The 25,663-nt window shown below is 54.4% G+C and overlaps 10 protein-coding genes and 1 non-coding gene across 11 annotated transcripts; 4 read left to right on the plus strand and 7 right to left on the minus strand.

Annotated features, from left to right (window-relative positions):
* Positions 1-316: 316 nt before the first annotated feature.
* Positions 317-1,235, minus strand: POSPLADRAFT_1042354 (hypothetical protein; the record flags this gene model as incomplete). Its single annotated transcript, XM_024478087.1, has 4 exons — positions 317-715; positions 823-902; positions 954-1,170; positions 1,221-1,235. 4 exons carry the CDS (start codon positions 1,233-1,235, stop codon positions 317-319), a joined length of 711 nt encoding a protein of 236 aa, XP_024343874.1.
* Positions 1,236-1,399: 164 nt separating this feature from the next.
* Positions 1,400-1,713, plus strand: POSPLADRAFT_1051235 (hypothetical protein; the record flags this gene model as incomplete). The annotated part of the gene is made up of 2 exons (XM_024480140.1): positions 1,400-1,499; positions 1,559-1,713. The coding sequence occupies 2 exons, from the start codon at positions 1,400-1,402 to the stop codon at positions 1,711-1,713; spliced, it is 255 nt and encodes an 84-aa protein (XP_024343875.1).
* Positions 1,714-1,823: 110 nt separating this feature from the next.
* On the minus strand, positions 1,824-2,846 carry POSPLADRAFT_1051236 (hypothetical protein; the record flags this gene model as incomplete). The annotated part of the gene is made up of 1 exon (XM_024480141.1): positions 1,824-2,846. One exon carries the CDS (start codon positions 2,844-2,846, stop codon positions 1,824-1,826), a length of 1,023 nt encoding a protein of 340 aa, XP_024343876.1.
* A 283-nt stretch (positions 2,847-3,129) lies between these two features.
* On the minus strand, positions 3,130-5,114 carry POSPLADRAFT_1072172 (glycoside hydrolase family 5 protein; the record flags this gene model as incomplete). Its single annotated transcript, XM_024482495.1, has 9 exons — positions 3,130-3,507; positions 3,575-3,844; positions 3,916-3,997; positions 4,053-4,099; positions 4,174-4,252; positions 4,313-4,459; positions 4,517-4,684; positions 4,744-4,907; positions 4,965-5,114. The coding sequence occupies 9 exons, from the start codon at positions 5,112-5,114 to the stop codon at positions 3,358-3,360; spliced, it is 1,257 nt and encodes a 418-aa protein (XP_024343877.1). The 3' UTR covers positions 3,130-3,357.
* Positions 5,115-6,497: 1,383 nt separating this feature from the next.
* On the plus strand, positions 6,498-8,518 carry POSPLADRAFT_1164350 (hypothetical protein). The gene is made up of 2 exons (XM_024487816.1): positions 6,498-7,169; positions 7,226-8,518. Exons 1-2 carry the CDS (start codon positions 6,575-6,577, stop codon positions 8,104-8,106), a joined length of 1,476 nt encoding a protein of 491 aa, XP_024343878.1. The 5' UTR covers positions 6,498-6,574; the 3' UTR covers positions 8,107-8,518.
* Positions 8,519-8,746: 228 nt separating this feature from the next.
* Positions 8,747-10,721, minus strand: POSPLADRAFT_1127345 (hypothetical protein; the record flags this gene model as incomplete). The annotated part of the gene is made up of 6 exons (XM_024483614.1): positions 8,747-8,972; positions 8,998-9,033; positions 9,085-9,143; positions 9,199-9,548; positions 9,938-10,003; positions 10,181-10,721. 6 exons carry the CDS (start codon positions 10,719-10,721, stop codon positions 8,747-8,749), a joined length of 1,278 nt encoding a protein of 425 aa, XP_024343879.1.
* Positions 10,722-11,465: 744 nt separating this feature from the next.
* Positions 11,466-14,869, plus strand: POSPLADRAFT_1042358 (hypothetical protein; the record flags this gene model as incomplete). Its single annotated transcript, XM_024478088.1, has 9 exons — positions 11,466-11,478; positions 11,537-11,809; positions 11,861-13,343; positions 13,394-13,693; positions 13,743-14,016; positions 14,074-14,271; positions 14,323-14,427; positions 14,478-14,601; positions 14,652-14,869. The coding sequence occupies 9 exons, from the start codon at positions 11,466-11,468 to the stop codon at positions 14,867-14,869; spliced, it is 2,988 nt and encodes a 995-aa protein (XP_024343880.1).
* Positions 14,870-15,302: 433 nt separating this feature from the next.
* POSPLADRAFT_1164353 (hypothetical protein) lies at positions 15,303-17,078 on the minus strand. Its single transcript, XM_024487817.1, has 3 exons — positions 16,831-17,078; positions 15,963-16,782; positions 15,303-15,911 (listed from the first exon to the last, which is right to left on the minus strand). The coding sequence occupies exons 1-3, from the start codon at positions 17,071-17,073 to the stop codon at positions 15,388-15,390; spliced, it is 1,587 nt and encodes a 528-aa protein (XP_024343881.1). The 5' UTR covers positions 17,074-17,078; the 3' UTR covers positions 15,303-15,387.
* Positions 17,079-17,177: 99 nt separating this feature from the next.
* On the minus strand, positions 17,178-17,249 carry POSPLADRAFT_t17. The gene has a single exon. It is a non-coding gene; the product is annotated as a tRNA-Cys (tRNA).
* A 144-nt stretch (positions 17,250-17,393) lies between these two features.
* POSPLADRAFT_1037856 (hypothetical protein) lies at positions 17,394-18,889 on the plus strand. The gene is made up of 8 exons (XM_024477282.1): positions 17,394-17,536; positions 17,597-17,734; positions 17,798-18,009; positions 18,064-18,332; positions 18,390-18,415; positions 18,470-18,506; positions 18,566-18,569; positions 18,631-18,889. The coding sequence occupies exons 1-8, from the start codon at positions 17,459-17,461 to the stop codon at positions 18,725-18,727; spliced, it is 861 nt and encodes a 286-aa protein (XP_024343882.1). The 5' UTR covers positions 17,394-17,458; the 3' UTR covers positions 18,728-18,889.
* A 1,696-nt stretch (positions 18,890-20,585) lies between these two features.
* Positions 20,586-25,393, minus strand: POSPLADRAFT_1164358 (hypothetical protein). Its single transcript, XM_024487818.1, has 16 exons — positions 25,316-25,393; positions 25,089-25,257; positions 24,713-25,035; positions 24,503-24,665; positions 24,341-24,444; positions 23,892-24,284; positions 23,818-23,844; positions 23,261-23,764; positions 22,848-23,210; positions 22,489-22,795; positions 22,346-22,434; positions 22,157-22,288; positions 21,986-22,107; positions 21,712-21,925; positions 20,831-21,664; positions 20,586-20,774 (listed from the first exon to the last, which is right to left on the minus strand). Exons 2-16 carry the CDS (start codon positions 25,207-25,209, stop codon positions 20,736-20,738), a joined length of 3,735 nt encoding a protein of 1,244 aa, XP_024343883.1. The 5' UTR covers positions 25,210-25,257; positions 25,316-25,393; the 3' UTR covers positions 20,586-20,735.
* Between the last annotated feature and the right edge of the window lie 270 nt (positions 25,394-25,663).

Below are 25,663 nucleotides of genomic sequence, written 5' to 3' on the forward strand. Positions count from 1 at the left end.
TGCACACTCTTCGCTGCGAACCTTCGGCTTGAGCTTGGCTTCCATAAGACCCAAGGGCCAGTTAGAGATAAGTTATAGACCTAGAAGCGACTTGGGAACGAAGGACAACCAGAGTCGAATTGGTGCACTCGGCTGCTGTGGCGGCATGCTCCGAACCACAGAGCGTGTCCAAATATGGCAAGTCTCCAAGAACGTCTGCTAAATGAAACTCGGACTCCCGGTCATCGTGACGCGGGGTACACAGTAAGTCCATGCTACGAAGATACTGAAGCTAGTTTTTGTTGCAAGATATAGATACAGGCACTTCTTCTTCTTCTTACAGAATTCCCTTCTTGGCCAACACGTCTTCTACAATTCTCTCTACGTACGTCTTCATGGTGTCTCCCCCTCCACCGCTTAAAGCAGCATGCACGCTCTTCTCGACAAATTTGCCTACCATGTCGACCTCTATGTTTACCTTTGCTCCTATCGACTTCTTGCTCAGCGTGATCTTCTCTTGCGTGTGCGTGATGAGCATGACGCCGAACGTCCGCCGGGAGTCGTCGACCCCTGTAATCGTCAGAGAGGTGCCGTCTATGGCAACATAGCCTTTTGGTATGAGGTACGGGAGCAGGGATGGGCGTTCTGGCGTAGGTTCCGGAAGCTGGAAGAGGAGGCGCAGCGAGTCGCCGTCGGGCGTTTGACCAACGATAGTCGCAGTAGTATCTACATGGGCCTAACCATGTCCGAGTCAGTACCTCGTCCACACCCCTTGTGTGAAGGATTCGAGAGAAGGGGCACAGACACGCCCGGTGGCATGTCACGGAACTCCCAGAAGCGCACCTGTACGAAATGTCCTCCAAAACGAACATGGGCACCCATAGCCCGCTCCAAATTTAATTGGTCTCCGACCTTTCGCTCTCCTGGGGGGTGTTAGCACATGCCGCATAGTCACTCATGCTCAGATTTCGCACCCAGGTCCGTCCTATCAAGTGTCTCGTTCGCAAGCCATACTTTGAACCACCCGCCATTCTCCTGTTTGTCGAACTCCGTGACAGTCAAGCACGCCCCATTGACCGCGATGGAGTCTCCAATGTGACAGTCGGACAGAATTGGTGCCGAGTCAGCGATCGTCAAAGTGCATCCGCCGCTGTCATGTTCGATGGAGGAGACGAAACCAAGATGTTCAATCTAGTTTGCGTATATGAGCGCAGAGAGTGAGGCTCGGACGGTGGGCATACCAGACCTGTGAACATTTCGCCTGTAGTACTGGACGTCGGCAGAGGATGTCTTGCCCTTTGGCGCCCGTTCGATCGCGCAGGTCAGTGGTTACCTCATTTGGGTCCCTCCATCTTCCGAGTCCACTCGCCGCGGCACACCAGCCACCCCTTGCATGTAAACAGCTACCACGCTCTCCGTCATGTCGTCTAATGCAGGGGAGAAGGCCAAAACCGATGCTCCGAAAGCCTCGTTTCGCACCGTGCCCGTTCAACAGCGGTCAATCTGGGAGTCGTGGGCCGGTAAGCACGCCAAATTACAACCACTTCCCACAACATCAATGACGGACCGCTATGGTCAGTGCTGCCCGCGAGGACACGGTTGTTCGTGTCTTTGGGAATCACTGCATTCGCCCTAGGCGGAGTCTTGGTCTCTGACCAGCTCGAGAAGACAATACCACCACCGGAGAAGGAGCGTTTGGCTGAGGGCGCGACGAAGGATGTACCTCCTCCATGAAATTAATGGCAATGATCCATGATAACATTCGCGAGATTCAACATGCTACAAGATAAGTACGGGCTATGAATACATCAAGAGCTAAAATACATGAGGACTCTGAAGACCTATCACTTTCCGTCAATACCATCATACGCGTCGTCTGATGCAGGCCTGTCAGAGAAGGGATTTTCACTGCCTCCATGTACTCTGATATGTGCCGAGGGTTGCGCAGTGGTGTTTTCGACGTGTCTCCTTACACTAGGAGCCTTCGACAGCGCGGGCGTCTGCTCTGCGTTACTGGAAGTTGGCCGTGGGTCCGGAGCGAGATATACCTTGTCCGGTTGTGCAGGGTAGTCAGGCGATAGGATGGTTTTCTCAGCTGCCGACAAGACTGTGCCCGCACCAGAGGCCCCGCCAGACAGACGTCGGGTTGCCGTCCACTCCTTGACTTTCCTTGAACCTTCCCTTTGCAGCTGGCTCTTCCCTGGTGCCCCAGACGGAAATGACGTGAATGACGGGTACCGATGCCTGTCGTCGCCAAAGCGGACCTCCCAGCTGCCCTTCTCCCAGTCCGGTATCAGCTCTTCTGTCCCGTCAGGGACGCGACGCTTGCCGAGTACATCGCGGACGAATCGCCACCAGTGGTCGAAAAATACAGCAGCAATGAGAACCGCCGCGACTGCGCTGAAGGCGATCACAGCGACACCGATAATCTTCCAAGTTGATGTAGTACCGGGCGCGGCAGATAATTCTGAGCCATGCGCGTCCTTGGTTGGCGACACAGATGCAGGTGGACCATCAGAAGCCGGTGTCGTTGCACTAGACGTAGACGTTGTTTGGGATTCGACACCAGTGGTTGTCGCACTCGTCTGCGAAGCTGTCTCCTTCGCCTTGTTCGTGGGTATGTTGCTTGTCGACATCAGAGGCACCAAATTCAGCGGGTCGTCTTCCGTCTTTGTCGAAGGCCGGCTTTCCGTAGGCTGGGGATAGCCTGGCTCTTCCGGCTCCCATCCGCCAAGGAGACCTCCAAGGTCCCGCCTCCCTCCATGCCCCAGCGTGTGCGGAAAGCCAGCCCGAGTTCTCAGCGAGGAAGAGACGGCTCCATGGATGAGGCCAGCAACGAGCACGATCCGAAGGATGCAAGGTCTCATGACCCAGAGTCGCAGGCCTATAACAACCGACGTACAATGAGTGCCAATCCAGCGATGGCTACGAGATAGTGTGTTTCTGAAGAACGATAAGCCGGGAGATATATGAGAGCAAGGCCAGCTTGCTAGCGAAGCGCAGACCGATGAGTCGTTGTCGACGTTCGCCAAGTTCGAACCGGGGGCGTGTTACACTGGCAACGCGTGACATCACATTCACGTGAAGCGATCGCGTCGCGGGGCGTCATTCCAGCTTTCTCCACACCGCATGGTCAGGGACACAAGAGAAGATCTAAATCGACGATGATTGCACAATGACGCAAGAGGCGCGGTCAAACTAATCAGGACTAGGGAAGAATCGCGAACATGAGTATGGGGAAACAGGTGAATGATACATGCCGTCAGTTGCGATGATACACGGGGAGAGGTCAACGAATTGGGAATGTCAGATAAGAAGTGAAATCGTAAATTCATCAGAAAGGCGGAAATGGGGCCGTGAGCTATGCGCGGAACGTGTTCAGGAGCAGATGTCCGGATACTCGTAGTCTGTCGGGTCCTGCGGTATCCAGCCGCCAGCAAGGCCGGCCTGATACGACCACTCGTCCGCGCTCTCCGTCTTCCAGGTCCACATAATCCACCCTTGCGCGCCCGCAGAGAACGCAATCGCCTTATCGTGGGTAAATGAAGGGCGAGAAGTTAGGGCGAGAACAACGCGGGGAAGCAGCTTGGCGTACCTGAGCTTCCCAGTACTGCCTCAGGAAAGTTTTGTAATCAGTGCTGAAGGACGTCGAGAGGCCTGTCAAGCCGCTGCAGCTGCCGACGTATGTCGAGTCCGGATACGATCCGTCGTATCGGGCACCAACACCACGCCCGTTCAGATACGTCGCGCAGTCGTTCGGTGCAGGCGACCATTCTCCGACGATGAGCCAAAGATCAAACCCTGAGAGCGACGAAGCATAGGCACATGCGGCACTAATGTGTTGAGAATACGAATATTCTACCTCCTGTTGGACGTATCATGTAGAGAGGCGCATGTCATGAGTCATTGAAGACGATCACGACCGCACGCACGTACCGCCTGCGAGAACACCTGATAGATATGCGTGTCCATTGCGACGCCTTGCCAATCGGGGGCGGTCATGTAACCCGACCAGTAACTAATTCGAATATCAATAAAGGTTCGGTCTAGCTTGATTGTACTGTAGACGTTACCTCAGAGGCTGGAACGCATCGTGGAGCAATACGACAGTGTTACTCTCCTGAGAGTTGCCATACGGGTATCTGTGTGAGCATTGTGTCAGCGATCGATCGCTCGGATCTTGTGGCGCGGTACTCGCCTGATGTTTCCGTATGAATCGTAGTAGTATTGGGTTAGAACGTCCAGAACGGCTGAGCCGTCATATCCCGCCGGCCTGCATGCACGGACGCAGATCAGAATCTGGTTAAATTTAGCCTGCGGAACATCCACTCACTCGTTCAATGGCGCGATGATAGGGACGATATCGGGGTTGTTAGCGTACATGGAAATAATCGTTTTGATGATAGAGTCCGTCCGCTGGACGTTCGTCGAATTCGACTGCCACTCAGGATAGGACAGCCTGTGCCCCGAGTTATCGTAGCTTGACAGAGCGTTAGCGGACGTGCGCCGAACAGAGATTGAGCGCGAAGATAATCACCCGTTCTGGCTTCCCGGGGCGCCGTGCAGGTCTATTATCACCTTGACGCCATAGTTGGCAGCCCAGCTGACGGCTGATTCCAAGTAGAGCAGCTGTCCTTGGATGTACGGCTCTCCAGCGCCGACCTCGAACGCCCAATATCCGACGGGTAGTCGGACGTGGTTTAGGCTGCATAAGGCGCGCGTTTCCTTTACAGGGCAAAACGCGAACACGTGACACTGACGCACCCTGCAGCAGCGATGTCCGCTATATCTATCTCCGTGATCCAGGTCTCCCAGTGGTTTTGGAGAGCCTCAGTCGCGGTCGTGGTGTCCTGGAGCTCACAGAATGTCCACTCATCGACGATATTATCATTGCCAGTGTTGTCAAATAGACTGGGAGTGATCCACGGCTGCAGAAAGAGACGCCGTTACGCGGAGGCTGATACGATCGCGCGTCGGCGGCTTACCTCGAGTAGAAGCCATCCTCCGAGGTTCACACCATACACTGTCTCGGAGCCGTAAGAAAACCCTGGGGTTATAGGGTTGTCTGCCCGGACACGGACGGCGAGCAGGCTGAGCAAGGAGAGAGCCGTACTGGTACGCCGCAGGGGGAACATGGCTGGAACAACCGCGACGGAAAGGAGTGAAGCGGTGGTGAGTAGTGAATGGGAGATGGCCAGCTTTTATGCGTGTAGCGGGGGGCCGTTGGGCGGCCGAGGAGATGACGCCGGAATTCGGTCTGCCAGCCCCCTGCGATCGAACGCCACCTTCTATTCTGCACGTGTAAGGGCCATCGGGAAGTACTCCATAAAACGCACGCCCGGCAAAGAGCTTATTCGCTTGTCGAACTGAGTGGATTGCGCACCCTCTTGATGCTCCGCCAATGCCGACGGGCCCTTGTACGTCGTAGCTCACGGCGGTCCTCGCACCGGAGCGCGCAACGTGGCCTACAACCACCGAGGAAGAACCACCCTCCAGATACGATACCCCTGAGTAACACACGAGTGTGTCTTTCCAACACGTTTGTCCCAACCGTGCTACATCGATGGGGTGCTCGACCGTGGTCATTTGGGTGCTGCATGCCCACTAGTTCAACAAAGTCGCACAGGTGATCGTGGAGGAAACGCGCGATCCAACTGCACGAGCGATTTGTATCCGGATGTATGCCGAGAGTGTTCGGCGAATTGGATTCACGGAAGGGCGCCCAATCAGAAAGGTCTAGACGGAGGTGATTCTACACACAACATTGCATCTGTCCTAGAATATGTTAATAGAATGATGTACCCCACAGGCGGAGTGGCGACAAAGTGCGTATGTCCATCTCCACAAGTCGGTTAAATTCCGGCCTTCACCAAAGGAGGCCACCGTCATGCAAGTTATTCATACAGCGACAACGCATAGTCTGCCATTCCGATCAGGATCCGCAAAACGAGCGAGACGCACCTGTCTCACACACTATTGCTATATGGCAAGGGGCGCAGACGAATAGTGAACGCACGATGGTCCACATATTGCCTCTTCACGAACGCGCAAGAGTATTCTCTGTGTCGTAGGAAGTGCCGCCGTTCGCATGCTATTACACACGGAGCAGACGTGCACATACACAGAAGAGACAAAGGCATCCCCGTTGCCAGCGAATGCGGCGTTTGTGAAAATCACAAGGCAGCGAAGGCCTGGGCGCGACGGCTTTCGCTAAGAAGCTGGGCCGTAGACTTGGAAACTTGGAAGCTGCAGCTTGTCCAGCGTCTATGCTGCCGAAATGCACAGGAAGACTGGCAAGTGTGACACAGCAGCGAGAAATGAGCAAAGGCCATACAGCGGTCTCACGATACGGTAGCACCCAGTTGAGCTACAGCTCGCCGCACAGGTCGCTAGTGGCGGGCAGGGCAGAGCAAAGCTGTACAGAGGGCTACGATGACCGTGCACGGCAGTTCCCGACGCGTAGCAGGCTGAGTATTTCAGGACGTCGTGACCATCCAGCACACCCAATTCAGCACTCTGCCACGAATCCCATATCCCTACATTCCGTTCCTTCCTCCACTCGTACCTTTGCATAATTCTCCACACGATTCCCCCGATGTCCTTCGATAAACTGCGCCAGCGTTACGAGGCCGCAGGCCAGGGTCATCTCCTCCAATTCTGGCCCAAGCTGTCTGAGACGGAGCGCGCATACCTCCTCGCACAGCTGGATGCCCTCGACATTGACCGTGTCAACCGGATCTACCGCAAGGCCGTCTCTTCGGAGAAGGAGGCTGCGGAGAATGCGGGCAAGGATGCTATCGGGCCTCTGCCTGAGGATGCGTTTGACAGCGTGATTGGTGTCCCTGAGAAGGAGAAGGAATGGCGGTCTATAGGCCTCCGCGCTATCGCCAGCGGTCAGGTGGGCGTGCTCCTCATGGCCGGTGGACAAGGCACTAGGTTGGGAAGCAGCGCTCCCAAGGGCTGCTACGACATCGGACTGCCATCGCACAAGTCCCTCTTCCAGTACCAGGCAGAGCGGATTGCCCGCCTACAGATTGTCGCTGAGAAGGAGTTCGGCAAGCCAGCTGGCTCCGTCGCGATCCCGTGGTATGTCATGACCAGTGGGCCCACCCGTCCCGAGACCGAGGCCTTCTTCAAGAAGCACAACTACTTTGGCCTTTCGTCCAAGAATGTGATTTTCTTCGAGCAAGGTTTGTGTCTACTGTTCTTCGATATCAGCTTCAAAGGGCTTACAAGGTTCCTCCAGGCACCCTGCCGTGCTTGACCATGGACGGCAAGGTCATCCTCGAGAAACCCTCGAAGGTGGCTGTTGCCCCTGATGGCAACGGCGGTCTGTACGCAGCCCTCCGGAAGCCGCTTTCCCCTTCTGCACCCCGCACCGTGCTCTCGGATCTCGCGGCGCGCAAGATCCAGTACGTGCACAGCTACTGCGTCGACAACTGTCTCGTCAAGGTCGCAGACCCCGTCTTCCTCGGATACTGCATCCAGAAGCAGGCCGACTGCGCCGCGAAGGTTGTCCCGAAAGCGTACCCAACCGAGTCCGTCGGTGTCGTCGCGCGCCGCGGCGACAAGTACAGCGTGATCGAGTACTCCGAGATCTCGAAGGAGCAGGCCGAGCGGCGCGACCCCAAGACGGGCGAGCTTGCGTTCCGCGCGGGGAACATCGCGAACCACTTCTACACGACCGCGTTCCTGAACAGCACCGCGGACTTCGAGGACGAGCTCGCGTTCCACATCGCGCGCAAGAAGATCCCGTTCGTGGACGCGACGGGCGCGGCGGCCAAGCCGGCGACGCCGAACGGCATGAAGCTCGAGCTGTTTGTCTTCGACGTGTTCCCGTTCACGCGCCACTTTGCCGTGCTCGAGGTCGCGCGCAACGAGGAGTTCAGCCCGCTCAAGAACGCGCCCGGCACCGGCTCGGACGACCCCCAGACGAGCCGCCGCGACCTGCTCTCCCAGCACAGGCGCTTCCTCGAGCGCGCCGGCGCGAAGGTGGCAGACGCCGTGGAGATCGAGGTTTCCCCGCTAGTCACATATGCAGGCGAGGGCCTGGACGCGACCAAGGGCAAGAATTACACACGATCGGGCCTAGTGGAGGCGATCGAGGAGCTTGACGCGCTACTCTAAAGGGACCTAATTCTCGGACTGGAAGGACATCATCATTGTACAACAAACTAACCTACACATCGCATCGGGCTTGTCGTCTCAACGGACTCCTCATGGACTTTTCTGGTTTCTGGTTTCGTTCGTAGGGTTTGGTAGAACATTGCATCCACATAATCATCACACAATCATAATCACCCCGCTCAAGTCTGAATCACGTATCCGTCGTTGCTGGTAGTGAGACATGGGAACATCACAGGAGTTACGAATATCGGTAACATGTCAGTGTCCTCATCCCAAGTCCCCTACGCACGCCGACGGGCGTGAAGTCAAGTGCCATCCTCTGGTGGACGATTAGATAGACCGTTGATGACAGATCGGTTGCCTAAGGACTTTGTGTGAACGAAGGTCTACTAGAGGAGTGCTGAGAACTTACGTGTCTCCAGCTCGTCGCGAAGTGAGCTGAAGAGCCTCTTGATTCTTTCATCGCTCGACTGCAACAGTTGTCAGAGGTAGTACCAAACACGCGACATTGTGTCCTCACATCATGACAACAGGCCAACAGCTTGTTGACCAGAAACGATTGTTGTTCTGTTACCTCCTCCAGCTCTGTGCGGAGCTGTTTGGTCTGCAGTACGTGAGGGTGAATATCGGTGCGCAGTCATTACGGACATGAAGGCCACCATACCTCTTCTTCGAGCTTGTCTGCCCTAGACTTCTCCCCCTCTGCCACCTGCTTCTGTTCCGCTGCTCGCGCCCGGGACAGTAACACCTCCAACTCCTTGGAGCGGATGACACACTCGAAGTGCCTCTCCCGGAGTTCGTACTGCCGTAAGACCTCCTTCAGGCGTTCCCGCACTCTGTAACGGTTCCAAATCGGCAACGGACCTCTGAAAATAGGATGGAGACACTCACACCCCGTCGAAGATCTCCTCCACCGTCTTCTTCGCTCTGGGCCACCGGATGAACGACGCGCTCAACGTATATGTAACAATGGCTTACTCTCGGGGATTCTCGACCCACTCTTTCTTCAGCTTCTGTCGACGAGGCTCCGGCTCATCCTATAATGCGAGTTGTATGATGCGGCTCAACCAAAGAAAGCGTGACGGTACTGACGACCTCCTCGGTACCCGGCCCTTCTGTCAGGTCCATGATTTCGACAGCGAGGATGACGTCCCCCTCTTCGATGCCTGCTTCCTCCGGCGTCTGGTCCGTATCCAGGCTCCTGCCTCCATGTGTGAAGATGAACTGCATAGAGCTCGAGGACGAGGAAGCACCCGAGGTGCTGTTCGGAGTGGTGGAAAGGGCCGTGCCATTCGGCTGCGGAGTGCCCTTGCCGTCGCCCTTCTTGGGCCCCGATTCCATGCGCTCTGTCCACGCGTTGAACAGCCGCGAAAGCTTCGTCTTCCGCGAGATCTTGAAGTACAGCTCCGCGCGGTACTTGCACAGCACACGCACGACGATGTCTGGCGTCTCGCGGTACTTGCTTTCCTGTGTCTTCGCCCGCTCCGCGCGTTTTGCCATGTCGTTCTTCATCTGCTTAATCTCCTCCTGGGCCTCTTCGACGCACGTCGCGAGCCTCTTGCTGTCTTCCTGTGCGCGTGCCGTGAGACATGTAAGAACACCCCCGGCCGCCCCGGTCGAAGGGACCTACCCGTAGTCTCTTGTTATCCTGTGGGGATGGTTAAACGCGAACGCGAACATGCAGGCCATGCGTGAGGGTTCACCTTCTGCAGTTCGCGGGCCAGATTCTCCATCTTGGTCTTGGTCTGGTTGGCCTTCGTCAACTGACTCTTTGCTTCGCGTGAAGGACAGGATAAGGGCGCCGCTGTGAGCGTGATAATGCGCGACAGACCTGCATCCTTGTCTTTCGCTAGTTTCTGCTTCTCTTTGGCGTGATCTCGTTCTAGCCGCTTCAATTCTGCGAACTAGTGTTTGTCAGCACTATATAGCTTCTGAAAGAGAGAGTGCCGAGACGTACGAGTTCAATGTACTTTGCATGAATGGCGTTTTCCCCCATCCCCGAGACGGAGCTCTGCGCTTCCTCCGCTAGACTCTGCATTGGCCTCCGTGACAAACGCGGTGGTTGACGACTCACCAAACCTTTTCTCCTCCTCTTCCTCATGGACCTCTTCCTCCTCCAATGCTGCAATACGGTTCTTCAGTGTCTCGTACATCTGTGATGGATCCACCGGCGGTGGATCGGCGGCCTTCTTCTTGCCCTTCTGCGTAGAGGGATGTGCGCCATTGACTGCTGTGCCATTCGGCTGGCGGTTGGTGGTCTGTGCGTGTGGGTGGGTCGGCGGTGCTGGGGGAGCGGCAGCGGGAGCAGGGGGCGTAGCACCTGCCGGAGCAGGTCTTCCATGCCTTGTGGGTTGTGCGCCGTTCATGGCAGAATTCTGAGTCATGAAGGAGGAGTCTGCGTGGGCGGCGGAGGCTGTTGGGACGCAACAGAAGAGAGTCCTGAACGCCCAAATGGTCTTTGTATTCGTCGAGGGCGAGTATGTGGGGCTCCCGCGCACGGCGCTTTGACGTTGTTCAAGCTTGTTCAACGACTTTGATCGACGTGGGGTGGGCAAATACTCTCGTCGATCACTCCAGGCCACACTTTGATGGCAGCGTTCTCTATCGTGGCTCATGGTGGCCACGAACGTCTCATGTTCACTGGCTTTACTGAGGCATGCGGTTCGTACAATGTTTTACGCGAAATAGTCAAGTACCTTGTATGATGTAGTATACTATATAAGTCGATGATGTCAATGTCAATGCTACGAATACCAGGACATAGACAGGATGTGTTCATCTGCTGCATACGACGGTCGCTTACAATGATAATGAGCTCCTGTCGTGATTCTGCACATTGTAGGGCAGCACATCGCCGAGACTCATCATGGCTCAACTGCTGATCGCAAGACACAATGCGCCTACATGCAGTTTCCACCTCTAAGTCTAAGCACCGTATGACATGTCATTCTCTAGGACGAATCCAAGGGCTTGTGGCCATCCCTCAGTTGTATCGAACGAGGACAATTGCCTTGGGAATGTCGTGCCCGATGAACATCTCATTGGCATAAAGTCCGCTTTGAGACAATCGCCCGCGCAATGAGTACAAGATGACAGAAATGGGAGACTCCTGCTGATGCCAAGAAGAGATTGAATTCAATGTCGGGGAGGGCGCGGTGCGTAAGAGAAGCACTTCAAATCCCAGAGATCGTCGATTCGAATCACGATCCTGCCACACAAACGCGTCGCTCACGTGATGTCGACGCGTCGCGTTTACTTAGACGCCTCTCTTGCTCTCGACGTCGCGTTACCGAGGCGCGCATACAGTGTCCTACCACTTAGTACTAACCACCAAACAAGCATCGCAGCTTTGAGACATAATGTCACGTTCAGGTGAGATATACTCCCTTCATTGACTGCCACAACGCGTCTCGAGCGCACATGCTATCAGAATCGGGATCCCCATCACCCTACCCATCACCGAAGCGGATGCGGCTTTCGTCTCCTACTTACGACGAACAGACCTGTCTCAGTCAAGAAGAGATGCAAGCGTTTGACATATTGGACCGACAGCTCTCTCAAACCACGTTGCCAGAGCCAAGGCCGTCACAAGCGCTCTCCTCTATAGAAAGGAGAAAGAGGAGTCGTGCAATTGCATTCGCTCTGGACGAGGTGCAGGATGAAAATCGCTCTTCTGAGGTTGCGGATGCAAGGGAATCATTATGTGCGCGCATATATCTCGAAGAAGTGATACAAATGACTGATTCATTTATAGCGCCCTCCTCCTCGCCACATCGCAATAGCTCTCAAAGTAACGGACCGAAAGCTTCACTTCCTACATTCCCTGTATTTCAGTCTGCTTCAACGTTACATATGACACGAGCGGATGCCGCTACTGATTTCATATCGCACAACGATTCATCGTCGGGACCCAGCGGCAAAGACGAAAGCGCTACAGGTGCTATCAGCATCTCAACTCCTTCCAGGCGACCAACTTCTGGGTTTGGCTCGGCGCTCCAATTCGAAGAAGAACAAGTCACCGACAGGGCAGACGATCTTCCCTCGTCTTCCCCGGATGCCGCACCTGAGCAGGATCTAGCGACGTGGTTTAACTCGACACCTGCGTCTCCTATTGCTGTCGGATTTCAGTCCGCAAAGTCGCTGAGAGACGATGATGCGCCAAGCGGGTCTTCTGATTCAGCGGAAAACACGACTCTGGACCTACCTGGCTTCACGTCTGGACGGAGCGTGCTTCTCGGCGCAAATCCGTCGTCAACCCCGTCTGACTCGGCATTTGAGCTCGATTCTGGTACTGCGTTGGTCGGATTCACTTCTGGCATCAACCTCATTCGGCCTTCACAAGGGGCTGACGCTGGTAAAAGCAAAGCGCAGGACTGGACAAGGCCGTCGAAAGAGGCCCTTGCCCTCGCTGCGCTGAAGATGAAGCGCTGGCAAGAAGAGATTGAGGAAGATCTCACCGATACGACTAGGATCGAGGAGGAGACCACTCGTCCGCAGAGCGCCAGTATCGTACAACCGCCAGAGACCCCGCGCCCCGCGTTACGTGCTGTGGAGAACTCTCCCGCACACCCTCCAGATAGCCCTACTCCCGCAAGTACAGGGTTTGGCAGGGCAGGTGCGTTGGGCATGAAGCCAGCGATCGGCGGCAAGAATAAGGCTTTCAAGTCTCCCCTCATGAATGTGGCCACAAAGCGCGCCGCGGGCACGCCTAGCTATGTGGGGTCCCCCCTCAATCCCAATCGCTCTACCCCGCTGGCGTCATCGTCGAAGATTCCCGCACCCGCATTCACACCTCTGCACGTTGGTACGCCGGCACCGGCAGCTCTGACGGCATTTCGATCGCCTGCAAAGGCACTGGGGTTGACACCTCGCAGACTTGGTGCGGGATTAGGCACTCCAGGGAAACCAAACTTCACAACACCTTTCAAACCGGGTATGAAGCCCGGTGAATTGGGCAGGCAACAGCTTGCACAGACTAAGGCCAGTCAAACACCAGCAACGACTGTCGGTGTCATCAAGATTAGCCAAGCAACCGTGCATGCACAGTCGAAAAGTCTCAGCAAAGGGAAAGAGAGACAAAGGTTCTTTGATTTGAGTAAGTTCTATTATTTTTGGCATGGCTTGAAGGTGCTTACCTCAAGCGCAATACAAGCAAAACCGCCTAATAGGAAAACACTCGCGACATGTGGGGCTCAACCACAGTCGTATGACGCCGAGACATTGTACTCAATGGGCATGTATGTGCCCTGCTAGGTGTTCTAATTTCCAAGTGCTCACTTTCTGATAGCAATGTGAACCAGCTGGACCAAGTCACGCCTGATATTGCTCTCTATTACTCATTTCGTTCGCCTTCCTCACCGACACCACCCGACTCCCAGACTCCTACCACAATGTTTGGCCCCGATGCGGCTCTCACGGAGCTTCACGAGATGGGTTGCTCGTTAGCCAAGAAGGAATGGGTGGAGAATCATTGGAGAATGATCCTGTGGAAATTGGCGGGTATGGCGTGTCTCCAGCCAGAACGGGAGAGCAATCCGGAGACCAGGAGATGGTGCTGGGGCGAAGTAATGAAGCAACTATTATATAGGTACAATCCTCGCTTTCCTTGCTACAATTCATTTAACGTGGCCGTATAGATACGAACGGGAATTGAACAGCGGATCAAGGCCCCCTCTGAGGCTGATTGCTGCCCAAGATGCGCCGCCAATGTGCCCTATGGTGCTATGTGTGTCCAAGGTGGCCTGGCTTCCGACAGGCCCAGATGAGCATGGCGTCGCGAGGAACACTCCTGAGCTCGAGGTCAGCGATGGCTGGTATAGACTGCGCGCCGTTATAGATGCCCCTCTGGAGCGTGCCATGCGCAAAGGCCTTCTTCGCGTCGGATCCAAGATCGCCGTCGCCAATGCAAGGGTACACATAGAACGCATCTTATAGCCTGCATTCACTCATTGTATACACATTCTATAGGTCATTTGCGAGCGCAAGGAGCCTGCAGAGATACTAGAGGCGTACGACTCTATGAGTCTGCAGCTAAGCGGAAACTCGTCCAATCCGGTGCCCTGGCATACAAAGCTCGGATTCATGAAGCAGCCTCCCATCGCGACGCTGGACAGTCTTACGCCTGATGGTGGGCTGGTAACTCTCATGGACCTCACTGTGGTCAAGGTAGGCGACGGCATGCCATCGTACGTAGGAGATGTACTGATACCAACGTAGGCTCATCCCATTGCTTTCGTCGAGATGATCGAGCGCGATGGAAAGAAGATTACTGTGGGGCCTCTGAATGAGCAAGAAGAAGTACAGGCTGAAGAGCAGTGGGCGGTATGTTTACTTTCAAGCACACGTATGCAGCCGCTGACGGATGTCGGCAGAGGCAAAGAGAGGTAGCTGTCTTCAAGATCCGCAGCGAGTTTGAAAACCGAATGCGCCGATGCAAACATATCGCAGATAGATTTAACGAGCGCGCCGGACTTGGGTGGGCTCCCGACGACGATGGTGCGTAGATTCTGGTTCTGAGTGAGACCCCTGATACGACTCCTGCACAGCACTGGCCCCCTCTGACATTGAAGATCGCTTGATGAACCTGCTGGACAACCCGAGCAGCTTCGCAGAAGAATATGTCAATACAACTCGTGAAGGGGCTGGCTGGCTCAGTGTATTCGCCGAGGATTACATGGCGAAGGCTCGGGAGAATTTACAGGATGAGATTCAGAGAGAGCTAGAGGTGCGCATATATTTCACTAATTTACGAGACAGTTGTTGAGGTCGGTACAGATCAACTTTCCGCCACGCAATGCACGGAGCTTCAGGGTGATTGTCGTCAAGGACTCTCAATGGTGCAAGAGCGAGCCTCTTCGTCGAGCGCAAATTACAATCTGGGACGTTCTTCGCATCACACATACTGAAGGTGGAAGGGCTGGTCATTTCGAGGCAGGGCAGAGGTTCTTGGTGAATCCCTTCCTGCCGTACCGACGCATAGGTCACTTAACTGATCTCTCATGGCAGGTCACAAATTTATATCCAACTAAGCAAGGGGCATGGATGCGCCCGGCTGTCGGCGCTGAAGTTTACATGAGCACACGGAGAGACACAACGTTCACGAAACTCAAGAGCTGACCGCCCTAACCTTTCTCTCCGTAACTTATCCTGCTATCCATTTGTCACAGGTGTAAAATGTCACTTCTCTTCATGCATACTGTAGTTACCAGCGCAATGGTAATTTTGCGCATGCTGTATTAGCTGGGTGTTGGTACAATAGCGGCATGGTAATACAGTGCTCGATCAGTAACCCCCGACCCCGTACTTCCGCAACACCGAGCGGTAGTCACCAAGATCCTCGTGACCCATACTCACAACGGTGGCCTTCTTTGCTGAGCCTGGACTGAATATCCGGGCCGCAACCAGACGCAACGAGTCTGGGGTGACTGCGTCGATCTTGTCGCACATCTCTGTGACGGGAACCTTGCGATTGTGCACAAGCACCTGGCGCCCGAGGTCCTCCACCTCGACAGCGCGGCTCTCGAGGGCCATCATGAGGCTACTTTTGAGCTGGTTTTTCGCACGCGAGAGCTCGACCTTGCTCGTCGGCGTGTAGAGCAGGAGACTAAGCTGGTGCACTAGGTGGGGGATGATCTGCGCGGGGCTGTTGCCCTGGTGTCGGCCGGTTGCGGGCACGAACGACGCAAAGAGCCCGAAGAGGGAGGAGTCGGTGTATATGTGGTGGAAGGACGCGCAGTGGTCGATTTGCGGATAGTGGTTCAGGATGTGCGTGTATAACCGAGAGTACATGCCCTTGCCCGGACCGCCTGAGACAGTCGATCAACGATGAGTACCAATCGAATAAGTTGTAGGCATACCTGCAGAAAAGCTGCCTCCACCTCCCAGCAGGACCTGCATTGTTGCCAAAGCATAGACGTCATCATCATGAATGCCCACGCCTTCAAACGCGAGGTAGACATGGTTGAACTCAGACGACGGATCGTGAATAAAACGATGTCCACCCGTGTATGTTGCTGCTGCCGGTGGCATAGTAGCAAGGAGCGCAGGATCCTGGCCAGTAATGGAAGACGTCGGGTACAGATACGACGATGCTGCACGAGTGAGTGACTTGTATAATGACGGGGAAGATGAGGGGAGAAGTTGTGAAGGAATTTGCGCATTCGCAACTGGACGCGATGAGCTGACCTGAGGCTGGATTGCCGGTGGCGGAGTGAACTTCAGCGATGAGAAGTGCTTGTCCGCAAGCTCTACAAGTGCATCGTGAGGCATGCCCGCCCCCGCAATCACCATGCGTTCGGGGCGATACAACTCCTTCATGAATCCCCGCATAACCGGCTCGTCAATAACGTCTATTCGATCCTCCGGACAGAGCAAGGGGTTTCCCAACGTCTTGCTGTCATACGCGACCTCGTGCAGGACTTCAGGGAGGATCATCTCAGGCTTCGCGGTCACCTCTCGGATTTCGTACCGTGCCGCTTCCCGCTGCGCCATAATTTCTTCGGGTAAGAACGCGGCGTTGATAACGGTGTCCGCGATGAGCGACATGGCAAGAGGCGTGCCCTGGTGGAAGTGTGATGACTGGTACATGATTGACTCGCGAGAGGAGGAGCAGAGTATCTGGCCGCCCAACTTGTCAATCGCATTCGACATTTCCTCGTCTGAGCGGGATGCGGTAGTCTACGCGGCTCGTTGAGTCACCGCATGCAAATACGGAAACCAGCGTACCTTGAACGCCATTCTATCAAGAAAATGGCTTACGCCCGATACCGAAGGTGTCTCATAGCGGGAGCCTGCATCGACGTAAAGGCCGACCGACGAGAAATGACCGGGGGTTGACTCAGTCGCTACGCGAATCTTGTTTGGTAGAGTCGTGATCTGCACGGGTGGATTCACAGCATCGATGGCCAAGTCGTGAAGACGTCGTCGCCTAAGACCAGTCCGAAGGATGGAGGTTGTTGCTCTCCGCATGAGTGTTCGTGAGCAAGGCTCCCAGCATGACTGAATGGATGGGTAAACAGCATACGTGACCTGCCAAACACGGACAAAACGTGAGCTAAGAGTGGAGAAAAAGAAGGCCTCATCGTGGTTCGAACACGAGACCCTACGATCTGCAATCGTATGCTCTACCACTGAGCTATAAGGCCGTTATCATAAAGCATACGCTAGATTATACATCGTACATGGATTGCACATCCCGACCGACGACGGTAAGCAGTGCAAGCCGGAGGAGGCGGCTTCCGAGGGCTTCGGACAAGTCGGGAGCTAATTTGGGCACGTCCAGGCCACCGCAGTGCTGCTTGAACTTCTGGCTGTGTACGTTCACTGCCACCTTTCTCTCCTCTTACTACCAGGTATGTCGCCCGGTAATGGGACACTGATCCCCCTCCCTCATTTCTGGGGCCCCGTTACAGCCACTCTTGATTGGTGTGAGGTAAAATGAACCTATGGGGGGTCTCTGATTACAACGGTACTGATCGACGGATCGTCCTAGGCCAATTACCAGTTCTCGAGGTACATTGCCGAGGCGGCGAACACCTTTTCAAACCTGTTCAGCATCAGTTTGGCGTTCTATGGCGCGTATAGAGCACACGCACAGTCCTTACCTCCGCGATATCTCCTAGGTTACACGGTATGATGGCCTTATTCATTTGTTTCGCGGCCGTTCGTCTAACGCCATCCTTTGCGTTCCTAGGGCTTCGCACTTGTCGGAGTGGGCAGCTTCATTTTCCATGCCACCCTTCGTTTTGAGGCGCAGCTTGCCGATGAGCTACCGATGGTCTATGTAGCGAGCTACTGTACCGCGATATTATTCGATACCGTGCCGGGCTTTGGCCTCAAGGGTTCGCCTGCCGTCATACTTGCGACCGTGTTCATGATCTTCAACGTGCTATTCACTTGGTCGTAGTACGCGTCTATTTAAGGTGCATCCCTCTACTCCCGTACTGACGTAACATACAGCTACTTGAATCGGAATCCGGTATACCACCAGGTAGTCTTCGCAGGACTTTTAGGCATTATCGCACTCCGGACTCTCTACTTGCTGCGTAATGCAGAAATCGCAGAGAAAGTACCGAAGGACGTCAAGTCGACCGTGACGCGCCTGTTCTTGTCAGGTGCCGGAACCTTCGCGTTTGGCTTCTTCATCTGGAATCTCGACAATATTTTCTGTGACGTCGTTACGCGTTGGAAGCATATCTTGGGTTGGCCAGCAGCATTCCTTCTTGAAGGTATTGTCACGCTCGCTTTAATCACATGGGTCCGGTAATGACGTCATTGAACCTAAGGTCACTCTTGGTGGCATATACTGACCGTGAGTTTTGGTCGACCGCAAAAACAAAACTGGACAAACCTGACATGTGTATAGGCCACTGGCACATACCTCATGTTGATTGGCAACACATGTGAGTGGCTGTGTTCCTAGTGCAATGTCTAACATTCATCTCACCGTGTTTTTACCCAGACTTGTGAGTTTTATGATCTGCTAATGCCGTGTATTCTGTCTACGCTCCTTATCAATGTGACCAGCACTCTCTGCATCAAGGACGATTACCGCAAGTATGCTATCAAGCCTGTATTGCGTGTACCACATCTGGAACGCGTTGACAAGGACAAGACTCAGTAGGAGAGTCTCACGAAATGCATCTAGCCCGATGCTGGACAAGAGCCTGCGCAATGACCCCATGATGTTTTAATCGGTTCATAGATTGTTGTTGTCATCACCATGTACTTGCGCTATTTCACGAGACGAATAGATTGCTCTATCAATGTTTGAATCGTTGCATTCAAAGTTCCAAACGGAGTGGATTGTGCATGACGCGATCACGTGGGCGCGTCCGGTACCGCACAGTACCCAGTGCCGTGCAGTGGGTACAATATTGTGCCAGTGACTGCACGCCTCGAGTCAGCTTCCTTTCGAGCCGCAGCCACTCAGTTTCCAAAGCTCGTGCCATCGTCGAGACGTACGACCTGGAGATATGAACGAAGACACCGATCAAGGCATCTTCAGTCGGAAGATGGTCTTCTGCCCATTCCTCCGGGACAGATTTGACTTTCCTGACGACATTCTCGTTCACTGCTCCGAATGTCTACGCTTTGTTGCTGTCTGTTGCAGTGACTATAAAGCGGGCAAGCGGTGCCACCATTGGCAGCTCGTCTACACCGACGGCGCATGCCTCTCCAACGGCCAGAGAGGGGCTACCGCGGGCATCGGCGTAGCCATAGGTCTAGGCGACCTAGGTCTACATCAATGGTCTATACCCATTGACGATACCGTCGACGCATATCCCACGCGATCCAGTCAGCGCGCAGAGCTGCTTGCGGCGATCGAAGGCCTACGATTAATCTCGGAAGCCAATTCCGAGAGACTCGATGACCATACTACCCCGAGGGGTGCAAAGAAGCCGTTTGCCATTGTCATCACGACAGACTCGGAGTACGTTGTGAAAGGTATGACAGAGTGGTTTCCCGCTTGGAAGGTACGCGCTCGGAGTTGTCGCAAATATCGATGGCTCACCGAGAACAGGAGAACGGGTGGCGCAAGAGCACTGGGCAACGGCCAGGCAACTTGGATCTGTTCCAGAAGCTTGACACTCAAATAATCGCTCTTGAAGGAGCACGCCATGTCAAAGTCGGCTTCTGGCACGTTCCCCGGCGTTTCAATACAGTCGCGGATGGTCTCGCTAAACGCGCTGCGCAAGGCGCGCCTGCGGCATCTCCTGCCTAGAAATAATCGGTGAGCTGTTGCCTTTGTGTGACCATATGGCGCTCATATCGAAAGCGAAAGCGCCATAGTCCGACAGAGACTCGCTCAAATTGTTGTGCCTGCAGAAGAGAATTGGTATCAGTTAGAATTGATTCTCAACATCTGATTGTGATGTACCTCCCGGCGTACGAATAGTATTGTCTCTAAGGGGATATTCGCTAGACCAAATGTGACCACCATCGGCGTATGCGGTACTGGTCGGGCGTTTGTGCCACATAATAACGTGTGAGGTTGGATGCAGTTGGCGCTAAGAGCTACTCCGATTATTCAGGATTTTTGTGAAGGGTGAATGATCTAAATACCCCGCTCATCAAATGTCAACAGGCCATTGCCCTGGCATACCGTCTCTATGAAGACAGTCAACCTTTTGCCTGTAGAAGTGAATGTGAATCTCACCATTCGCTTGTCGACGTATACTTGGCTGATAAGTCCTCATTCAAATTGAGTGGTTTTCATATACTATGACGCGATCGTGTGGGCACGTCTGCAGTCGCTGCAATCGAGTCGCGATCATTGTTCCCCTGAGGCTTCTTCACCTATCAGATAAACTGCAAACCGCGACGCTCTACATGTCGACGCCGACCCACATGCTCGTGTAGCAAAGAGTAGTGAGCACACTCATACACAGCATATGGATACATACTCAAAGCAGACCAGTTAGTGGACAGCTGTCCACACCAATAAGATGGGAAGCCCCAGGCAACACGCTTACATGTTCCGAGTTGATTGAAAGCGGTCAACGCCAATACTTACAACTCAAGGCAGCAGACTATGCATGCACTGACCATAGATCCTGCCATCCTTTGTTTATTACACGCCGTAGATGTCTACATGTCACAGTCATTGTCTTAAAACCCACTTGCGGAAATCACTCATCCTCTGCTAGTCTTTGTGCTCGTTTGGCCAACTGCATGAAAGGGTGATTTCAGTACGCGATTGAAGACCAACAAGGAGTCAGCGTACCGCAGCAGCCAGATCCAGCTGCCCACCTGGCGCGGCCGGCTTAGCTATGCCGCCTGGCTTGGGCTTGGGCGGAGCAGCAGCGGGTCTTGATGCAACAGGAATAGGGGGCTTCGCTCCTACCTTGGGCGGCGGAGCACCTCCAGGTTTGCTTGCCAGAGGTGGAGGGCCAGGCTTCGGTTTCGGCGCTGGCGGGGGAGGTTTCGATGCCAAAGAACTGGCTGGCCGTGAGCTGACGGGCGTGCTGTCTGTTGACGAGCCGTTCAATGTAGAGCTGGTTGACGCCTGCTTTTTCCAAGGCGCCGCAGAGCCATTGGCTGGCACCATGCCCGGGAACACAGCTACTGGTTTGGCATGCGGGTCGGCGATGACGGACTTCCCAGTGGCCTTGGCGGTCGGGGCAGCAGGCGCAGCCGGTTGCATAGATGGTGGTCGACGGTTGGCGGCAGGCGGCGGGGGCGGTGGCGGAGGTGGCGCGGGTGCAGCCTTTGGCTTTGGTGGTACCAACTCGAGGTAGTTGTTGGGTGCCCACCCCTCGACACCGTCCTTCTTCACCAACCACCAACCGTTGTCATCCTTCTCGACCAACTCAACCACGTCGTCTTTCTTGAGAGCCATCTCGCCCGCTTGGCCCTCGAATGCGAATTTGGCGCGATACAGTTCGACATCTGGCTCTGGTGGGGGAGGGAGCGCTGCTGCTCTGGGCGGAGGCGGAGGCGGTGGCGGCGCTTGCGATGCACTTGACGTCGAGAAACTCGAAGATATGGCGGCGGGAGGGGCTGCGGCCTTGCCCGGTAAGGGTTTTGCAGCAGGCTTCGGACGTGATGCCGCCGGTTTCTGAGATAGGAGTTAGGCCGTGTCTCAACAACTAAGAGGATACCTACGTCTGAAGGACCACCCTTACGCAACAGTTTACCTTGCGTTATCGGCCGCGCTACGCCCGCCTTACGTTTTGCTGGTGGGTTCGACAAGCTACTTGGCGGCTCGCCTGTAGGAACATGGACCGCATGACTCTTGTAAACGTCATTCCTAGGAACGGTCTCGTCCTTCAGGAACTTGACCTGTGCTCTCTTCTCTTTCTTCTTGTTGTAGTCAATCCTGTACACGGCAACATGAACGGCTCAGAGCACGAGACAGTAACATATCGATTGCACGCACGTCGGACCAATGAGCACATTGAGACCGCCTTGCGTCAACTGTTGAAGGTGCGTCACGAACTCCGTCTTGAATACGCAGCTGATGAGAGGATCGCCTTCTTCAGTTGAACCCAAATTCAATGACTAAAATAAAGGTCAATGTTATTCTTCTGGACGCGAATAACGTCCTCACGATCCAATCATCCCGTAGATTCGACATAGATATGCCCTTGATTGTTACCAGCGGTATCTTGCGTTCCAGGGTGTAGAAAGTCACGCCATCCTTAGTCTGACCCAAGACGACAATGTGGACAGCTTTCTGAGTCTGATTAGGATTGAATTATGTAAGTGAGAGCTTGGACAGGTATAGGCAAGAACGCACAAGAATCAGGAAACGAGGGCTAGGTTTACTTGAGCGAAGTGCCTTCGAGACCAAAAGCTGGCACCTTGAACTGAACGTGACCTTCTCGGCTGGACAAATTCCGAAGCATGAGCGCAATTCGCACGTATATGGGACGTTCTTACCACCGAGACCACAAGCAGAACCCAGCTCCTCACCCAGAGGACTTTTGTCATTGACAAAGAGGTAGTCGGCCATGAAGCGTCGGTAGCTGAGCAGACTAAACCGTCTGCGCTCCTTCCTGCCTGCAAGGATCTGGTGCCCATAATCACGTATCTTCGCATACTCGATCGCTTCTTTGTTGTTCTTCCAGAATCGCTGTATGCGGCGTGCGCACTCGTGTTTGTAGCGCATATAGTTACGCCACGCTCGCTGAATACGCCCAGCCATGTTGTGCCAGTACCTGTCACGCATCGTCTCCAGAGCGAAGAGCTGCACGCAACGTGAGCTTCTGCTCCGCGGGAATAGAGCAGCCGAAACATACCGTCTCAGGGTTCTTGATGAACGCCTTCGTCACACCCATCTGCCACTCCTCGCGGGCGATCCCAGTATCAGTAAGAATCTTCTCGCAGCCAGATTTCGAATCGCCATTCCATGTATAATCGCCGGCATACGAAGTCGAGGGCGAGAGCAAGTAGAACCGCTCGACCATCTTCTCGAACGTGTTCCTATATGCGAAGCCGGCTCGCCGCACCCGGATGTTCTCCTGCAGACCGAGGTACTTAACCTGATGCAGGACAGCCTTGGTGTCATATTCGGTCGCACTTCTGTTTTGGTTCGGCTTAATCGTCCGGATGTACGACGGCTGCGCACGCATAAGGTTCTCTACCAGCGCTTGCGCCGACGCCTACAGCCTGATCAGTCCCCTGTCTAGTGGTGAATATCGCTTAGACTGACCTTGATCCTGTCACCAGCGGTAGGTGGCCGCTTCTTGCTGTTGGGATCCGGCCTGTCCGGGAAGAGCGATTGGAGGAATTGGTTGTTGCTGCCCGCCATTAGGTCGAGCAGGTCCTTCACCAATACGTCCTTGTTCTTGTCCGTCATCCCCGCGACGTTGTACATCACGTCGCCGGCGTAGTGCTTGACCAGGAACTGTGCGCCACGCGCCTCGAAGTGGGGGTTCGACGCGAGGCCCGCCGTGCGTTGGATAAAGCTGTTGTCGGCGGCGCTCGGGTCGGCGTGTGCTGTCGCGCAAGCATCGTTGAGGGCGGCGAAGATGCCGGGCGGCCGCTTCTCCTCGATGAGATCACACACGATTTTATTGTTGAAATACTTAATCGGCGTCCACTTGATCTGCTCCCGGACGTACTCCTCCTGCTCCGTCTTGAGGGTCAGCTCGATGAAGATCTGCTGCAACTTCTCATTGACGTAATTGATGCAGAGCTGCTCAAACGAGTTGTCCTGCAAAACATGGCATTAGCTACCTCCCTTGAAACGACGACATGGCGACATACCTCGAAGATCTCAAAGCCAAAGATATCCTGGGAGGTGGTTAAATTGAATTCCATAAATCTGTCAAGACACGCACCAAGATACCGATCAGTTGTGCAGTAGATGATCGCGCCTTCATCGAGACGTTAATCTTCGACACAATCCACTCGAAAAGATTGTTATAGATCGCCTTCGCCAAGGCGTTGCGCCCAGACGTTGCTTGCGATGGGTTGAGGGGGACGTCATAAACCGACCCTCTCCGTCCACCGCGTTGCGTCTCCATGACCTTAATCGTCATAACCTTCTGCATGAGCGCAGGGTCAACCTCCATGAGGTACCCGAGGAAGTCTGTGACGCTTGTATCAGCAACGCGCGCGTTGCCGTCGTCCATCTCCTCGTACTGGACGTTGCCGAGCCAGAGGATGATCGCAAGCATGCGGAAGATCTCGCTCTGCTCGTAGTCGCTCAGACCGATGACTTGCATGGCCCTCTGATAGGATATGAGCGGCGGACTAGTGAGTGTAAGTAGGGGTGGTTGTGACGTACGATGGTCTCGCTGAAGTCCTGTACATCGTCGATGCCCTGGACGTCGAGACAGTTGCTCACACTTGTGTAGGCATATGCTTCCGGGCCCTGCAGACCATACGTCTCTGGGTAGCATGAGTTCAGGAATGCCTATCTCGTTGCGGTCCGCATATGAACTCATACCTCGCTGTTCGTCTGAAGCGCCTTTGGTGAACTGATAGAAGATGTGAAAGTTACGTTCGCTCTCCACTTGTCCGACGACACGACCCTTCTCCAAGAGATAGTTCGTGATCTGGGCACCTATAGGCTCTCCGTGATCGTTGAACATGATCTCGAGATATTTGCCCTAAATGAATGTCAATTTGGATCTTGCACACTTATGAACCTACGTACGTGTCGACTGGAGTTGTTATTACGGAGGGTCTTGGCACAGCCGAAGCTCTCCAGCAAGGGGTTGGTAGCCAGCACCATGTCCTTGATCTCCTGAATACTACTATCGCGACCGCCCGACACGGCAGCGATGTACTGCATGATGCGTTTCGCTGCCTCCGTCTTACCTGCACCAGACTCCCCTGATATGATGACACATTGGTTCTCGTGGTAGGCGTTCATATTGTAGTAGGCAGACTCGGCAATGCCAAAGACATGGGGCGGCACCTCGAGCCTGTTCTTCCCCTTGTATCGCTGTAGCACCTCGTCGGTGTAGATTCCGAGATCTGGTCGAAACACTTGAGGGGGCGACCGGAACGATGAATGTGATGTCCCATACCTCTGAAAGGGTTAACGGATATCAAGACAGAGCCAATATAGGTGTAGATCTCCCCGGCGAGCCATCGCTTCTGCAGGTTCTCATTGATAGCCTCGTTTGTGATAGTGGTCAACAAGGTCATATCCGACACGCCGACCTGCTTCTTCTTGAAGCCCTCCTTCCAGTCCGCCTAATGACATAGCCTCCGTGATACTCATGAGCATACTGTTTGAAATTCTACAACATACCTTCGCTACTTTGCCTCCACCACCGCCTGCCTTCTGAGGCGCAGCGGCCTTCTTTCCCGCCTTCTTGGAAATCGCCTGCATGACGGTAGGATGAAGATAGAGCAGCACAAAGCTGTCCGGGCTACTGACCATGGTGTATGTAAGGTAGATCCTCCCTTGAATGCGCTAATTTGACTGTGCAGAGATGCAACGCGGCCAGCGAACGGAAACGGCGCGGTCAGAGTGCGCACACTTCCAATGCCACGACCTTGCGTCAGTGCAGCGCAGTCGTGCAGATGGATTTAATGTGCAGGTTCAAATCTAGCTTTTGACAAGCCGAACACGGTAGGGCAGTAGTTCTGATAGTCG

The sequence above is a fragment of the Postia placenta genome, assembly GCF_002117355.1.
Source record: "Postia placenta MAD-698-R-SB12 unplaced genomic scaffold POSPLAscaffold_1, whole genome shotgun sequence".
Lineage (NCBI taxonomy): Eukaryota > Fungi > Basidiomycota > Agaricomycetes > Polyporales > Adustoporiaceae > Rhodonia > Rhodonia placenta.

What these genes read in the sequence shown, in the direction of transcription:
- POSPLADRAFT_1164350 (XM_024487816.1), top strand. Translation starts at nt 6,575, where the DNA reads ATGTCCTTCGATAAACTGCGCCAGCGTTACGAGGCCGCAGGCCAGGGT. An exon ending in TGTGATTTTCTTCGAGCAAG is followed by an intron (nt 7,170 to 7,225) that starts GTTTGTGTCTAC and finishes AGGTTCCTCCAG; the next exon opens with GCACCCTGCCGTGCTTGACC.
- POSPLADRAFT_1164358 (XM_024487818.1), bottom strand. Translation starts at nt 25,209, where the DNA reads ATGACCTTGTTGACCACTATCACAAACGAGGCTATCAATGAGAACCTG. An exon ending in AGGACTTCAGCGAGACCATC is followed by an intron (nt 24,285 to 24,340) that starts GTACGTCACAAC and finishes ATATCCTATCAG; the next exon opens with AGGGCCATGCAAGTCATCGG. An exon ending in AATGTGCTCATTGGTCCGAC is followed by an intron (nt 21,926 to 21,985) that starts GTGCGTGCAATC and finishes TGCCGTGTACAG; the next exon opens with GATTGACTACAACAAGAAGA.
- POSPLADRAFT_1037856 (XM_024477282.1), top strand. Translation starts at nt 17,459, where the DNA reads ATGTCGCCCGGTAATGGGACACTGATCCCCCTCCCTCATTTCTGGGGC. An exon ending in GTGCTATTCACTTGGTCGTA is followed by an intron (nt 18,010 to 18,063) that starts GTACGCGTCTAT and finishes CGTAACATACAG; the next exon opens with CTACTTGAATCGGAATCCGG. An exon ending in CTTGGTGGCATATACTGACC is followed by an intron (nt 18,416 to 18,469) that starts GTGAGTTTTGGT and finishes ACATGTGTATAG; the next exon opens with GCCACTGGCACATACCTCAT.
- POSPLADRAFT_1164353 (XM_024487817.1), bottom strand. Translation starts at nt 17,073, where the DNA reads ATGCGGAGAGCAACAACCTCCATCCTTCGGACTGGTCTTAGGCGACGA. An exon ending in TTGATAGAATGGCGTTCAAG is followed by an intron (nt 16,783 to 16,830) that starts GTACGCTGGTTT and finishes CGAGCCGCGTAG; the next exon opens with ACTACCGCATCCCGCTCAGA. An exon ending in TGGAGGCAGCTTTTCTGCAG is followed by an intron (nt 15,912 to 15,962) that starts GTATGCCTACAA and finishes CGACTGTCTCAG; the next exon opens with GCGGTCCGGGCAAGGGCATG.